Below are 17,121 nucleotides of genomic sequence, written 5' to 3'. Positions count from 1 at the left end.
TTAACATACAACAGAAAAGAGCATCTGAAAAATGATGATGTTCAACATTTTGACCCAAACATGACCCTGAAAGTTGAAGAATCAGACAAGCTCTAGCTTCCAGAACATCCGAAAAACTCTCAACGACCAGCTTTTTTACATTTAGTCAAGTTTTGATTAAATGTTTTAAAATAGAGGGGGAATCAAGACGAGGGTCGTGGTATATATATATATGAGTGTGTGTGTGTGTGTGTGTGTGTGTGTGTGTGAGTGTGTGTGTGTGTCCGTCTGTCTGTCTGTGCGTGTGTGTGTGTGTAGAGCGATTCAGACCAAAACTACTGAACCGATCTTTATGAAATCTGACATGAAAGTTTCTGGGTATGATATCCCCAGACATTTTTTTCATTTTTTTGATAAATGTCTTTGATGACGTCATATCCGGCTTTTCGTGAAAGTTGAGGCGGCACTGTCACGCTCTCATTTTTCAACCAAATTAGTTGAAAGTTTGGTCAAGTAATCTTCGACGAAGCCCGGACTTCGGTATTGCATTTCAGCTTGGCGGCTTAAAAATTAATTAATGACTTTGGTCATTAAAAATCTGAAAATTGTACAAAAAATATTTGTTTTATAAAACGATCCAAATTTACGTTCATCTTATCCTCCATCATTTGCTGATTCCAAAAACATATAAATATGTTATATTTGGATTAAAAACAAGCTCTGAAAATTAAAAATAGAAAAATTATTATCAAAATTAAATTTTCGAAATCAATTTAAAACACTTTCATCTTATTCCTTGTCGGTTCCTGATTCCAAAAACATATAGATACGATATGTTTGGATTAAAAACACGCTCAGAAAGTTAAAACGAAGAGAGGTACAGAAAAGCGTGCTATCCTTCTCAGCGCAACTACTACCCCGCTCTTCTTGTCAATTTCACTGCCTTAGCCATGAGCGGTGGACTGACGATGCTACGAGTATACGGTGTTGCTGCGTTACATTGCGTTCAGTTTCATTCTGTGAGTTCGACAGCTACTTGACTAAATGTTGTATTTTTGCCTTACGCGACTTGTTTGTTTTTGCATACGGACGGCCTAATACAACACTTGTTACTAACACTCCGGGAGTACTCCGTTGAACCAAACGAATGTTGACTCCCCTTCATAGTTACTTAATACACACGTATGTGTTGGCTTACACGCACCATGCAGCAGCGAGAAGCATCAGATAGTAGAGAGATTAAGTGCACAATGTTAGTGGTAGTGGTATAGTGGTTAACTTAAGGAAAATATATGTATCATTACGCATTCCGCTTACGATAATGAAACCGACAACGGCGTCTAGGCCTCTATACGTGCGTTTAGTTTCCCTTTCTTTAACGTAATGGGAAGGAAGACAACTTTTGCAATACTTCGAAAAAAAAGTATCGTCCCATGTCTGGACTCTTCAGTTGTAAAAAGAAGAAAAGTCATACACGGAGCAGACGACACAGCCGTAGACATGAAGAATAATAACCGATTATTGCAATGTTGTTTGTATTGATACATCGTAATGTTTCCTTGACACATTCCCACTCAAGTGTTGAATATGCGCATATGCAGAACGTTCAACGTGTACAGAATCATCAGAAAGTTGAATGCTTGCATCTTTCTCTTTCTGCAGATTCACTCATTCCGATTCATATCTTCGGCTGAGAATGTAGTGCATCAAACCTGGAATAAATCACACATCAAACTGAAATGTGTAGCATTAAGTTGTTCTGGGAGCTTATTCATAGTATTTCGACCACTTGCTGATAATGTAAGGGCGCTGGTTCTGTCGGGACGCTTAATTCTCGAGATAGGTGTAATTTCAGCTGTCGTAATCTAATATATTTTTTATTCCAATCAGTGTCATTTCCCTGTTATGTGTTCTGCGGTCGTTTTGACTGACTTGACAAGTTGAGAAAAGCAATGCAATTTTATATTTGCAAAGCAACTGATTATGAAAAGAAAGGAAAGCGTGCAGAAGTGTGTTTGGGTCCTGCAAGACTTTACGAACAATTGTTTCTCTCTCGGGAGAAAATGAAGATGTCTGCTTTTCGTCTGATTTGAAGGTAGGGAGATTTTGCATCTTAAAAAGTACCAGACGCGTGAAACCGCAACGTCAGTATCACTTGCTCTAGGCTGACGCGTAAAACCGCAATGCCAGTAGCACTTGCACGACAGGAGGCAAGGCACCCCTTCGGTTTGCTAGCTGTATATCGTCACTGACCTCACCAGTCAAATGCAAAATGTACTGCCTGCAGAATCGTATCTTTTTATGCAGTTTCAGATCATCGTACTGTTCAAGCAGATGCAATCTGTCACGCGATATCCTGTTTCTTGGCATGATTCGTCTTTCCCAGTAACGATTCAGGATGAAGGCTGCCATCTTGAAATCCAAGTTATCGTACCGACAACCGTGCTTATCGGTACGGATAGGCACCTCTAACTTTATCGTATGACAGTGCCTCTGATAGCGCCTGTCGGCTGTTCGTGAATTCCACGATAAGGGGATTACCGGAAGCTTTCTGTTTCTCGTACCGACAAAACCCCTGGTTGGAGATTTCCAGAATATGGGCCCAGGAACATACTAGTTATAAAGAATAACAAGCATTCCTTTAGTTTTCACATGAAATTCAGGGCTCGTTATTTGTGTCGAGTTAACAACAGCTCGTTAGCAGATCAAAGAAAGCAAACGTAAACTTTGATCTCTAACCTTTGAACTGCGCACAAAACGCTGACGTACCGATAACCACCACAACTACCACCAACACTGGACACTTAACGAGTCTATTAACACTGTACACTTAACGAGTCTATTAACACTGTACACTTAACGAGTCTATTAACACTGTACACTTAACGAGTCTATTAACACTGTACACTTAACGAGTCTATTAACACTGTACACTTAACGAGTCTATTAACACTGTACACTTAACGAGTCTATTAACACTGTACACTTAACGAGTCTATTAACACTGTACACTTAACGAGTCTATTAACACTGTACACTTAACGAGTCTATTAACACTGTACACTTAACGAGTCTATTAACACTGTACACTTAACGAGTCTATTAACACTGTACACTTAACGAGTCTATTAACACTGTACACTTAACGAGTCTATTAACACTGTACACTTAACGAGTCTATTAACACTGTACACTTAACGAGTCTATTAACACTGTACACTTAACGAGTCTATTAACACTGTACACTTAACGAGTCTATTAACACTGAATGAGTTGGGTCGTCTCTCGAGACACAAAACATTTTGGTAACTATGTTTCGGGAGAAGCTAAACGTACATCCTCTGCTGCGGTTTGAAGCGCATTTAACTTGGATGCGTACGGCTGACGTCACATTGACCATGTACAGCAGCCCTAAAAGTCGAACAAATGGTATACTCGCCTTTGGCTAGTGATTCTGAACATGTACTACTAGCAGGAAAGCACACTAGCGTGCACACCAACATTTTTTTGTTTCAGCAACTTACTGTACTCGCATTTGGCGAGTTGATGAACATTTCTACTCGCCTGTTACACGTTTGTACTCGCCATACTCGTCACTTTCAGGCCTGTACAGGTCCTGGTTACACTGACTGTTTCTGAACGTGTATACTCACTGCATGTGTCCAGCACGTCACACAGGGTTCCATCGACACAGGTATTCCCCGAGCACGGCTGACGGAGTTCCCACTCTGAAAAAAGTGCAAGCCAAATCTGTACATAAGGGCAACAATATAGTGTCGTCATGACGGTTGGAATGACGCTCAATATAAAGACTTATTACTAGCTCATCGCAGCATATGGTTATTAGACCGATCAGGACTAATTCCAGGTGACCCGCTAAATGTTATCGCGGTCGAGCTCGATCCGGTTTTGCTCATCATGCTGAGAGTAAAGAAGACAAAGTAAATATTTGACTTTCAATATCAGCGTGACTTATTCTTTGAGGGATTCTTCAAATGATATCAGATAATTCACATTTTAATATTAACAAAACCCAGACCTGGAACCTTTTTTTTTTTACTTGGAGTATTCTCAAGTTTTTTTGGTTTTTTTTCTGTTTTTTTTCTGGTTTTTTTTTTTAAACCTCAGTTGCATGCAGGTTTGCTACTACAGTTATTTTTTGCCTTTTTTTGTTTTGTGGTGTATGGCTTGGAGCAAACCTTCTTCATAGGTCTTTTCTTTTCTCTGTCAAATGTTTGTTTGTTTGTTTGTTTGTTTAACGCCCAGCCGACCACGAAGGGCCATATCAGGGCGGTGCTGCTTTGACATTTAACGTGCGCCACACGCAAGACAGAAGTCGCAGCACAGGCTTCATGTCTCACCCAGTCACATTATTCTGACACCAGACCAACCAGTCCTAGCACTAACCCCATAATGCCAGACGCCAGGCGGAGCAGCCACTAGATTGCAAATTTTAAAGTCTTAGGTATGACCCGGCCGGGGTTCGAACCCACGACCTCCCGATCACGGGGCGGGCGCCTTACCACTAGGCCAACCGTGCCGGTTCTGTCAAATGTGCACATTTTTAAATCAACAAACTTTATCAGTAAACTAATATGTTTAAATAAATAAATAAATAAAAATAATCGTAACATAAATTTATTTCTAATGTTCAGCTCAGTTTCCTTTTCTTTTTTTTTTTTTTTCCTTCTCCCTCTTTCTTTTTTCTTTTTTCTTACATTTTTAAATCAACAGCTTAAAGATAGGGTTTAAGGCAGGTCAAATGGAGACAGGGATATTACTCTTCATACACAAAGGGAAGCCACTGAGTTGTGTCGCCATTTTTTCCTGGCAGGCTGGGAATTCGAACACATCGAACAGGGAACGCAGAAGAAGAAGAAGAAGAAGAACACGTCGAACATTCGAATGACGTAAATAGAACAAACGTCACATTTTTCAGGCAGCGTAAGTGAATGACGTCAGAAAATGACGACACCGCCAGAAATAAAAACAATGCGACACGCCTCCCAACCACGAGGTCAAAAACACGTGGGCATCTAATGAAATCGGTACAAAGCCGTTCTCTTTGCCAGTGACATCGTAATAATCACCAAAGCTAACATTGAAGCTCCGGTAGCAGGTAAGAGAGTGTCTCCCAACCCGTGATGCTCACAGCGTGATTGCATCAGAATACCACATGTTAAAACCGGTGTTTGAACTAGAATAACAGCCAGTAGTATTAAGAACAAGTGTCTTGTGTATGCAGCCCTCTTTCTACTGTACGCTGGCAGCAGATAATACAATAATTGAAGTCTTTCGAGGCATAAGGGGCCCATAAGGCGAAAAATTGCTTTAATTCCACCCTCAAAAAGTCCCAGCCTTCAAACCGTAACAAATAACAGTACGCACTATTAAGCAAAATTATAAACCAAGCCTTGATTATTAATTTTTATTATTACACTTGTATCAAACAAGTGACCTCCACCTTTTGATTGGCGTTTTTATTACATTTGAATCGGACTTGTGGCCTTTCAAAGTTGCGGTGACCTTTGACTTTCAACAGAGGTTCTATGTAACAGTGGTTTTTAAAAACATAATTTAGTTGGCTCATATATCTGAGACAAATGATCGGACAACAGCCCTTTACATTATCGTGACACATATTTTTCTGAGGCACACTGGACAGTAATAGTGCAAAGGGTGGGGTTAATCAAGGGAGTGAACCCCCCCTAAAAACACTACCAACCTGTCGTTTTTTTTGTTTTTTTTAATGCCGTTTTGATCGCTCTTGCGTTTACAACCCATCTCATCAAATCGTAATTTATTTCCAGGCTACCAGCAATAAAATACCTCAACATGAGGAACAAATTTAAAATAAACTCTGGCAAAAGACGTGACGTCACAAAGTTTGAGTATGCGCAACATTTTCCTTTAACAGTGCACTTCGTTACCTGCCCATTGCTGCTTTGGGTGATATTTTTTAAATGACTATTCCTATGCAGATGTTTGTGTAATTGGCCGTTTTCAAAACATACCCATTTTTCGATTTTTCAGTCCAAAATTCAAAACGGGCACTGTCTTCCGAGACTCATAGCTCCGAAACGAACCCACTACCCTATATTTTTTTTATGCTGAATGCATAGCAGACAGATCGAACTTAAAAAATAACCAACTTTTGGGAGAAACCAAATTATATTTAACGGGTCCAGTGAACTACCTTAAAAAAAATAAATAAAAAAACATTTAAATTTACTTCTTTTGCCCTAATCTTTTCACTTCTATCATGGACAAATACCAACAATGGACAATTTTATTAAAATATTTTACAATTACCATTATTCTCAGTCTTTATGTGTCGCAAATCTAACTCTGAATTAAACATGCACACAATTTCTATTGGTTTCCCGTATTTGAATTTTCCCACACACATTTTTGCCACAATAATAAGTAACTTGATATAGTTTACTAAATTGTTTGACATACCAGGTGTTTTCATGTATCCTAACAGTGCTGTTTGAACATCAATTTTTATATTAACATTATACTGCTGAAATACCTTATTGGTTATTCTTTCCCAAATTGGATGTATAGCAGAACATTCATAAAAGAAATGTTCCACAAAATCAATCTTATCTGGACAAAATGAGCATTTGTTATTCATTCTAATTCCCATTTTACACAGCAAAATATTAGTCGGATATATGTTATGCAGTATCTTCCAGTGCAATTCTCTCAGTCTTGATTCTTTAGATACATTCCTTACGATGAGCCAATGCCATTTAGTTATTTCTATATTAAACTTATGCATCCAGAAATTCAGACAACAAGGGTTGTGTTCAGTTTTCGTTATTAAATGTAATCTATGAGAACGTGCTGTAAATAACTCTTTATGGTCGAAAAGCAGAACATTGTTTTCATTGGATTGCATGAGCATATACGCCGGATATCTTTTCATAAACGAGGTAACAGCAGTTTTTACCACATTATACTCTAACATCAGTGAAGGATAAGTACCCACTTTCACTTTAATCTGTTCTAGGGATAACAGCCTGTTATTAACACATATATTACCAACTAATGCGATCCCACATTTAGTCCATTTCTTAAAAAATAACACATTATTTCGATACATAATGTTTTTATTATTCCAGACTGTTACCAACAGTGGGTTCTCTATTTCTGTGTGGGTGTTATTCTCTGTCCAGACTTTTAGGGCCTCCTCCCAAAAAGGGGCCAAATTAACATGTTCTTTTTTAAATTGCTTCCATTTTACTTTGGCATGAAAACAAGTCAGGTCTCTACCCAGTTGAGAAAACTGCGCTATTGGGATGAATGACCATTTTTCCGTATCAGTAGCCGTATGCAGCTTTCTTATCCATTCCAGCAGAAACGATTGCTGCATAATTTTAATGTCGGGCATACACAACCCTCCTTTTTCAAAATCAGCTTTTAACACACATCTTTTAACTTTTTCAAATGCTTTTTTGTTGGTAGTTTTTCTTTTCCACAACAAGTGGTACAACATTGTGGTAACTCTGTTTAACACCTTCTCTGATAAATTAATTACTCTCATTACGTAAACTAATTGTGGACGAGAAAACTATTTATAATACAAATTTTGCCTAAATATCCAAGATTCCTTCTATGCCACGTGTTTATGACTCGGCTCATGTTTTCAATACGGCTTTCCCAGTTTTCTGAGAGGTTTGATGCGGGTACACTATTACAGAAAAATATACCCAATAGCTTTATTTTATTTTTCCAATTTAAGTCAAAACATAACTCACCCCTCGCAATGCTCGATCCCAACCACATTGCTTCTGTCTTTCTTGTATTTATCTCAAGACCGGAGATACTTGCAAACTGTTTTAAAATGCCTAAAGCAAGTTTAATATCGTCTCTGTCTCGTAAAAACAGTGTCACGTCATCCGCATATAGCGCTATTTTCAACAATGCATAGATATCTTCACTTTTATTAATTGGTATACCATGAACTCCGTTTTCCCCTCTCATTTTAATGGCTAATAATTCAATACCGAGTATGAAGGCCAAAGGAGAAAAACAGCATCCCTGTCTAATCCCGCCTTCTATCCTAATTTCTTCGCTAAGCCACCCACCGTATCCAATGCAGCTCCAGCTTTCTTTCATTAATATCTCTACCCATCTGACAAATTCGTTGCCAAACCCAAACTTGGAAAACACATACGTCATGTACTCTTGCGATATCGAATCAAAAGCTTTCTTAAAATCAACAGCAAGCATGGCTCCAGGTATATCATTTTGTTGAGCACTGTATACCACGTCGTCAACCATTCTCAGTAGGGACGCTATGTCCCGCCCCTTTAAAAAAGCAACCTGGTCAGGCTGTATGATGCTGTCAACTACACTTTGCATTCTTAACGCTAAACATTTAGCCAACACTTTATAGTCAGCATTTGTTAACGTGATTGGCCTCCAGTTATTCAAATTTTCTCTTGGGAGTTCTTTTCCTTTGTGTATTAAGGTTATTACTCCTGCGGATTGAGAATATGATAGGTTCCCTTTCTCAAAAGCATAATTATACGAATTCGCAATAACATTTTTCAATGTCACCCAAAAACATTTATAAAATTCCACCGTTAATCCATCTAATCCTGGTGACGAGCCGTTATTTAATGTCATCAGGGCTCTAGCCGCTTCTTCTACTGTAATTAGTCCTTCACAACTATCTCTCTCTAAATCATTTAATTGAGGTACTTCATCTCCCTCAATAAACGTATCAAATCTTCCAAAAAGACCTTCTTTCGAAACTTTTTTCTTATAACATTTCAAAAAATGCTCTCTCTGAGCTTCCAAAATGCGTTTTTGGTCCGTTAGTACATTTCCGTCTTCTGTGGTCAAAACACTCATAACCTTCGAATTCCCTCTACTCTTTTCTAAATTAAGAAAGAACTTCGTATTTTTTTCCCCTTCTGCAATCCATTTTATTGGCTCACGAAGTGTAGCCTATGCGATCGTAACTTTGTCTGTCTGTGCGTTTGTGCGTTTGTGCGTGTGTGTGTGCGTGTGTGTGTGTGTTTGTGCGTGTGTATGTCTGTGGTAGAAACTTTAACATTTCCGAGTCTATGTGTGAGTGGTTATCCAAGACTATGGATAAAGCTCGCATAAGATTACGTCACGGTCAAAAGTGTTTGACGTCAATTAATGCATCATGACGGCATGCCTCCCTGTAGTCTTTCTCTCTCGCGTGGTGTGTGTGGTCTCGGTCATTGTTATTTTGAGCGGGCCGAGACTATTTGGCAGTCGTGTCCCTGTAAGTAGGCTACATGCAGACAGACAGATCTAGATCTAGTGTCTCTCTTTCTTGCACAGTGTCACCTAAGCTTACTGTGTGTGTGGGTGTGTATGTGTGACGGAGTGATTGAGTTTGTGTTACTGTTTGTCTATTTCTTACGTGAGCCTTGAAGGCTTCGCCTCTTGTTCGTGATCTAATCATGGCACTTTTTGTTCTATTCTGTTCATGTATTTCTAACTGTAAACGAATCTTGTGTCGTCTTTTCTGCAATAATTCATTCAAAGGTTCATGACTTAGTTTCAAATCACAATCGTTTAATTCTGTATATAGACTTAGTTTATCATTTTTTCTTTTCATTGCTTTACTTTTACTATATTCTATACTCTCATCTCGTATTTGTCTCTTCAGCAATTCCCATTTTAGCTGGACATCCGTTTGTTCTTGCTCACGCATAAACTCTTCTATAGCCGAATTCATAAATTGTACATATTGCATATCATGTAATAACTCATTATTAAACTTCCAAAATCCAGGACCTCTGGCAACCTCTGAGCACTGTATTACTGTATAGACGCATCTGTGATCGGAGTATGGAACCGAAAACATATTACATTCTTGACAATTGTTTACAATTCCATCACTTATAAAAATATAATCAATTCTTCTCGCCACCCAGTCAGAGTTCCTTGACCAGGAAAACTCTTTTCCTTCTGCATTAGATAACCTCCATGCATCATTTAATATACAGGAATGTATAAATGTATTAAACGCTGTAACTTCTTTCTGTGCATGTGCTGCACCACTTACAATATCCAATTCATTATTTACTACACTGTTAAAATCTCCACAAACCATATTCTCAAGTTAACATGGTGTATTTTCAGAAAAATGTGCATACTCCACACTACATTTGAACATTCATGGTTTAAACAGCTTTCCCCGGCATCCGTCGCATCATTAGTTAAGGGCAGAGGTGGTACGGAATTTTGATCCAAAATGGTACCGTGATGTGATTTGGGTTTTCAGCATATTTAGGTACTTTGAACACCCTAGAATAACTGCATGATGTTTATTTTGTCAATTTCATCCTCTTTTTTCAATACAGTGATGATTTTCAAAATGAGTGAATGCTAAATATCTGCAAACTTAGTGAAACATTGATTTTTTTCATGGAAGAGCAGCAGCAACATATTGATGAGCTTGTCAGATTTATTGCATGCACCGTACTCAGCGGGAATTCCCGTTTTTTGACGATGTCACAGTCATAAAACGAAAGTCCGTTTATACCGCTCAACGGACACAACACAGAGCTAGCGAAGGACACTTTCACAGGCAAAATGTTTTATGTTCGGAAAAGTGACCTTTACCGTTGAAAATCTATTCGCTGATTGGTCATTATCAATAACTTTTATCTGGGAAGTCGTTCTGCGTATGCGCGCGCACCATATCCGCATAAACACGGGAACGTTATTTCGAATCGGTTCGACGTCTCAGCAGCAATGTTTCTCTCAACTCGGCCCCTAAAAGATAAATTCGGCGGGTATCCATCATGCAAGAGGCAGAGGAAGTTACAACTTGCGGTAGAACGAGCAGCGAAGAAGAATAAGCTAGCGGTCGGTGTGAATGCTGAGTCCGCGATGACTGAATAACAGGTAGGACGTCAGGCCTTGTTTATCTCACATAAACTCAACTCTTACTCAATCAATCAATCAATATGAGGCTTATATCGCGCGTATTCCGTGGGTACAGTTCTAAGCGCAGGGATTTTTAATTTTTTATTTTTTTTATTTTTATTTTATGCAATTTATATCGCGCACATATTCAAGGCGCAGGGATTTATTTATGCCGTGTGAGATGGAGTTTTTTTACACAATACATCACGCATTTACATCGGCCAGCAGATCGCAGCCATTTCGGCGTATATCCTACTTTTCACAGCCTATTATTCCAAGTCACACGGGTATTTTGGTGGACATTTTTATCTATGCCTATACAATTTTTCCAGGAAAGACCCTTTTGTCAATCGTGGGATCTTTAAAGTGCACACCCCAATATAGTGTACACGAAGGGACCTCGGTTTTTCGTCTCATCCGAAAGACTAGCACTTGAACCCACCACCCAGGTTAGGAAAGGGGGGAGAAAATTGCTAACGCCCTGACCCAGGGTCGAACTCGCAACCTCTCGCTTCCGAGCGTAAGTGCGTTACCACTCGGCCACCCAGTCCCAGTGTCCCAGTTACACCCTAAAGTACTGCTGATAGAACTTTGGACCCATCTTCCACTCATGTATCTAATTCTTGGTGAAACCATGCAATGATATTTTGACTTAGATATTTGCTTCGTTGCAAAATCCAACTTTTCTCATTCAAGGAACGCAACAACTGATCTGTGCATTTTCGAGTGGCTCGAATATTAGTCTAAAATCTGTCGGATTTCATGCCGAATCTATTTTACTAATAAGAACTTGATATTCTTTTCTCCCTCTAGATCATTGAATCCCTTGAAATTGTCAGGGAAGCATTCTGTCTAGAGTTTATCTTGGCAGAAGCCGAACTGACGTCCTACCTATAGCTGCATGAGTTTTGGAGAAAAACAAAGCTTACTGCGAAGCAATTTCCGATCAAAGCTCGACCAGTTTTTGTGTGATGGAAACAAAAACTAGCAGAAACTATATGTCTGCTCCTGCGATAAAACTGAGAACATCAATAGTTGCGAATAAAATTCCAAACGCCTTATTTCCAGCTGATCATAATCACTGTACTTGATGTTTCATTGACTGCCAAAATCATTTGAAGACTGTGAAAAATACAAGAACACACCCAGACTATTTTTTTCAGCAATTTGTCTTCAAAATGGGTAGAGAAACACTTCACAAACTTTATTTTCTCTGAATTTGGGTTTTCAAGGATGGTAACAACGCGGGCAATGATATTTCTTCAGAAACACTTGTGGTAGAGTTATATTATTTATTTTACAGGAGTTAGTATTTCAGAATATAATATCATAAGCCTGATTGGGTATTTTTGGAGCAAAAATGTATTATTCTCAATTTTTGCTGCTGAATTTGAACTGGGGTAATTTGGTCAAAATGGCTCTGTAAAAGTCTGATACTGATATCTGGGAGTAGTTTGCACAAAACCTGTAACTTCAAAAATGTCTTTCTAATTTCATGGGGCATGGCGTGTAATGTTTGTATTTTTTGAAGGAATTGGTCTTTTTTATGAAACTATTACTTGCTTGGTCAAAAACTGGGCATGCAGGTGCTTTTTCATGCTTTCTTTCTACAATGTACCCAAAAACTTCAAACAAAATTTACAAATATTCATATTTCATTTGTTGTGCCACCTTAAGCTTACCAATACGTTTAAAACAAATCGTCCTTGTCCGATTTAAACCTCGTAAGTCGATTTTTTGCGAAATCTACTTTTTACATTTAGTCAAGTTATGACTAAATGTTTTAACATAGAGGGGGGAATCGAGACGAGGGTCGTGGTGTATGTGTGTGTGTATGTGTGTGTGTGTGTGTGTGTGTGTGTGTGCGTGTGCGTGCGTGCGTGTAGAGCGATTCAGACCAAACTACTGGACCGATCTTTATGAAATTTGACATGAGAGTTCCTGGGTATGATATCCCCGAACTTTGTTTTCTTTTTTTTGATAAATGTCTTTGATGACGTCATATCCGGCTTTTCGTGAAAGTTGAGGCGGCACTGTCACGTCCTCATTTTTCAACAAAATTGGTTGACATTTTGGTCAAGTAATCTTCGACGAAGCCCGGACTTCGGTATTGCATTTCAGCTTGGCGGCTTAAAAATTAATTAATGACTTTGGTCATTAAAAATCTGAAAATTGTACAAAAAATATTGTTTTTAAAAAACGACCTAAATTTACGTTCATCTTATTCTCCATTATTTGCTGATTCCAAAAAAATATAAATATGTTATATTTGGATTAAAAACAAGCTCTGAAAATTAAATATATAAAAACTATTATCAAAATTAAATTTTCGAAATCAATTTAAAAACACTTTCATCTTATTCATTGTCGATTCCTGATTCCAAAAACATTACCCGCTATTACGAGCTAGTCGTGTGACAGAGAGTTTTCTTGCACACGAGACTGTAGATGTTTCACGACGGCTTTAGCCGGAGTGAAACAGCAGCAGTCGAGTGTGCAAGAAAACTCTCTGTCACACGACTAGCTCGTAATGGCGATTATGTCTCACAGCTTCAACAGAGGAGAGAACAAACACGTGTTGCGTACTCACGCTTGATAAACCTAAACACAAGAGCAGCCATTGTGGAGAGATCTACTTTTTGACGAAAGTGACCGAACAACTATAAATGACGTCTCGGAATATGTGAATGACGTCACAGTCATCGTCACAGTCTGTATCTTTTGAAGCATCGCAATCTTCATGACGTCTTTCTGTGTCTGCATCCGCGAAATGTTTGTTCTTTCCGGGATCTTTGTCATCTATGTTCACAACTCTGTCCTTATAGTGTCAGACTAGCAGGCCTCCTGAGCGAGCCACTTTCCAAGGGCAGCTAAATTCGCGTATGGAAACAGTACTGTCGTCTGGGATGCCGTTTTCAGTATTATGAGCGTTAAAGAATGTGTAAAGAGAAGAAACGATAACAGCAGGAGAAATAAAAGTTGTGTGTGCATTTTGGGGTTTTTGGGGGGACGATTTCGAGTTTGAATCCGTTCGTGCACATGCTCCAAAGCGCGTAACATACAATCTTGCACACGTTTGCTTTAGTAGTGGCAAAGAAGGAAAGCGTGTGACATATAGATATGATATGTTTGGATTAAAAACACGCTCGGAAAGTTAAAACGAAGAGAGGTACAGAAAAGCGTGCTATCCTTCTCAGCGCAACTACTACCCCGCTCTTCTTGTCAATTTCACTGCCTTTGCCGTGAGCGGTGGACTGACGATGCTACGAGTATACGGTCTTGCTGCGTTGCATTGCTTTGTTTCATTCTGTGAGTTCGACAGCTACTTGACTAAATGTTGTATTTTCGCCTTACTCGACTTGTTTACATTAAAATAATCTACGATTTTTTCTCTATTTTTTGGTTAGTGTGGTGAAAGCCTGAGATCGATGGAAATGGGTGCAAAAATACCTCGTATATCGTTTTGACAAAACCGCGAACCAAAATTACACGTAAGTTGAGTTACGAGTTTGTTTGTTTTTTCGTGTGCATGACTGTTTTCTCGTTCTGGCCGATGAAAACCTCGTATGTCGACTTACGAGTTTTCTAACATCTAAACACGGCGGTAAATGAACTGTTTTCGTTAGATACGAGTTTAGGTAAAATTAAATATTAGTGTCATTAATGAAGATAGAAGTGCCCACATTACGTACTGTGTATTAAAATGACAAACTACGACATCAGTTAATGTTCAAATGGTTGTATTTTTCCTTTGCTGAGTACAAAAACATAACTGCAAAGATAGATTCAGAGTATTCTGACATATCTCTGAATTATGTAACAGTTAAGTCCTGAACTTCTGTTCTTATTTGTTAGCTGAAGATGTACAAGTATGCATATATGTCACGTACTGAAGTTGTGTTCCGGGTTCTAGTGTCTGAATGCAGACCGTTATGTCTGACAGTGGGTCCTTTCCACCTGAAAGCCAATTCTCTTCGCTTGAAGATCTTAGGTTGGTGTGCTGTGTGTTCCTGACTAAAAGTTCTATACCATGGGATTATGAAAAGGAACTTATCATAGGAAACATCACTGTTCGTACGGACTGATTGAGTTTCGTGGGTGTACTGTATCCATCATCATGGTCAGTTTCATGTGGACTGCAATGACCCAACAACTGTAAAGCATGACAACAACTTTATCTGCTCGAATTGTTTGCATTAGGAGTCATGTTTTCTCTGTCTGGTGAAAGCTCCGCATGACTGAGCAGGGGTAAATTGATGGTGTAGCTTTCGCTTGGAAACAAGTCACAATCTTTCAGGAGTAATGGAAGTAGTGAAGCAAACTAAACTGGGCATGGGAGAGTGGTAAGTGCGAAACGGGGATATGACATCCCGCGAAGTGCACGGAATCCCCAGAGCCCTTCTACAAGGAGGCAGCACCCCTTTACTACTGCAGGCAAGGAAATAAAGGTTTAGACAGCGAGGGACCTTAGTGAATCCTTGGCCGAACTGCATCTTCCTTATCGTCAAAAGCAGTCACAAAAGATGTTTCTTGAAACTGTACTTGAATCAAAAACCAAACAAAGCTCAATTTTATTCCAGCGGTATTATGATGCAAATAAAAACAGCGATTGTCAAGACAGGTGCTCATCAGAGAAATGAAAGCTACGAACATTGCGATTCACCAACCCCAACAACTATGAATGCAACGTTTTCTGTGAATCCAAGTACGGAAACATCCCATAGCATGTGTACCAGATGCACATTCAACGCAAAGACGAAGCTTGCAAATACAAAAGAAAATTGACAAGAGGGTTGCTAAAGAGAATGGTGATGTCCAAGTGTTCACCATGTATCTGCAGGTCGACTTGTTGGCCCTATGTATCTGCAGGTCGACTTGTTGGCCCTATGTATCTAAGCAAATGACAAATACTTCAAGACCAAGATGTGCTGCCACTACTTCACATTGTACAACGTCATTGACACAGAGGTTGCTTGCTACTTTTTGGGATGATTCATGAAGAGAAGTCAAAGCAACAGTTGGCGAAACAACCGAGGCAATCATTATCTACAATGACGGGTGTAGGTACCAGAACCACCGTGTGATAGTCTTGGGAAACGCCTATCTTTAGCAGTCAGTCAGGGAAAAGTCGTTTTCCAAAAGTGTCCCGAGAAAGGTCATACCTGGATGAAAGTCGACTCTGTACACCCAGCTATCAAACACAACTATAAGGACAAGTCAGATATTCTGGCTAGCTGAATACGTCGAAGTCATCACCTCTGCAAGAAAAAGGCAACCTTACAAAGTTGTCCAGGTGGACCACACATTCTTCAAGGACTTTCTTGATCTCAGACACTTCTGGAGATCCACAATTGGTGGATATTCGCAGTCCGATGTACCTGCCTGACGGTACTTGCCGCTACAAGCTCATCTTTTGTAAGGAGTGGCGGCCTTTTTTCACATAGAAGGAGATCACATGCTGAGCCCGGTATCATCCCCCAGCTCTACATAGTGCGGATGACCATAAAAAACACAAAGTGACAGCACCTTCAGGATGTCAAGGAGGGTTTTCCAGTAGATAACTACCACTATTATGATGGTCTACCCCATGGTCGTTAAGCTCTGCATTCTCATGAGTGGTTATTCTGCATAGCTACTAGCTGTTCAAGAACATTTAGATGACAGTTGCACTCAAACTAATATATTTTTATTGTTTTCAAGGAATACCCTGTTTTCTGTGCATACAAAAAGGCTCGTATATTGATGTTTACGCTTCCATCCAAGCAAAGAATGTTATTTACTTATCAGCTTCAGGTTACACTTGTTTTTGTGTGTTAATTGAAAAGGTTACAAGGAGACTGTAAGGATCTTTTACACAAGATCGAGTATACATTGCTTTGAACAATCATAACACAAATGACAATTGTGACAACAGAACGATAGTGTGTTTACTGCATTCTTTAGACATTGTTTTTGTCTTTTGTTGTGCTTTGGCTATGTTACAAAACCTTATAAGTCTTCAAGTTTGATCGGGTTTTAAAAAAGAAAAACTCGTATCTTGCAATTGTGTTGATTATCCTGCGTTTTAATTGTGAAAAACTATTTGATCACACACATTACTTTGTGTATGTTTGTAGATCATGTGCAGAAAATATGGGCTTATTGTGATGACAAGTTATTTTTTTTTTTTCTCGAAACACTAAAAATCGATTTACGAGGTTTCGATCGGAAAAGGAC

The 17,121-nt window shown here is 39.1% G+C and overlaps 1 protein-coding gene across 1 annotated transcript in view; it reads right to left on the bottom strand.

Moving 5' to 3' along the window:
- LOC138972810 (multiple epidermal growth factor-like domains protein 6) overlaps window positions 1–17,121 on the bottom strand; it is a gene marked incomplete at its 5' end in the record, with an annotated part of 348,682 nt that overhangs the window by 238,239 nt on the left and 93,322 nt on the right. The window contains 1 exon segment of the mRNA XM_070345474.1: window positions 3,633–3,707. Coding sequence (XP_070201575.1) covers window positions 3,633–3,707 — 75 coding nt within the window.

This window comes from Littorina saxatilis, linkage group LG8, assembly GCF_037325665.1.
Source record: "Littorina saxatilis isolate snail1 linkage group LG8, US_GU_Lsax_2.0, whole genome shotgun sequence".
NCBI classification, from domain to species: domain Eukaryota; kingdom Metazoa; phylum Mollusca; class Gastropoda; order Littorinimorpha; family Littorinidae; genus Littorina; species Littorina saxatilis.
The sequence above is the reverse complement of the archived record's forward strand: the minus strand, read 5'-3'. Positions and strand labels throughout refer to the sequence as shown.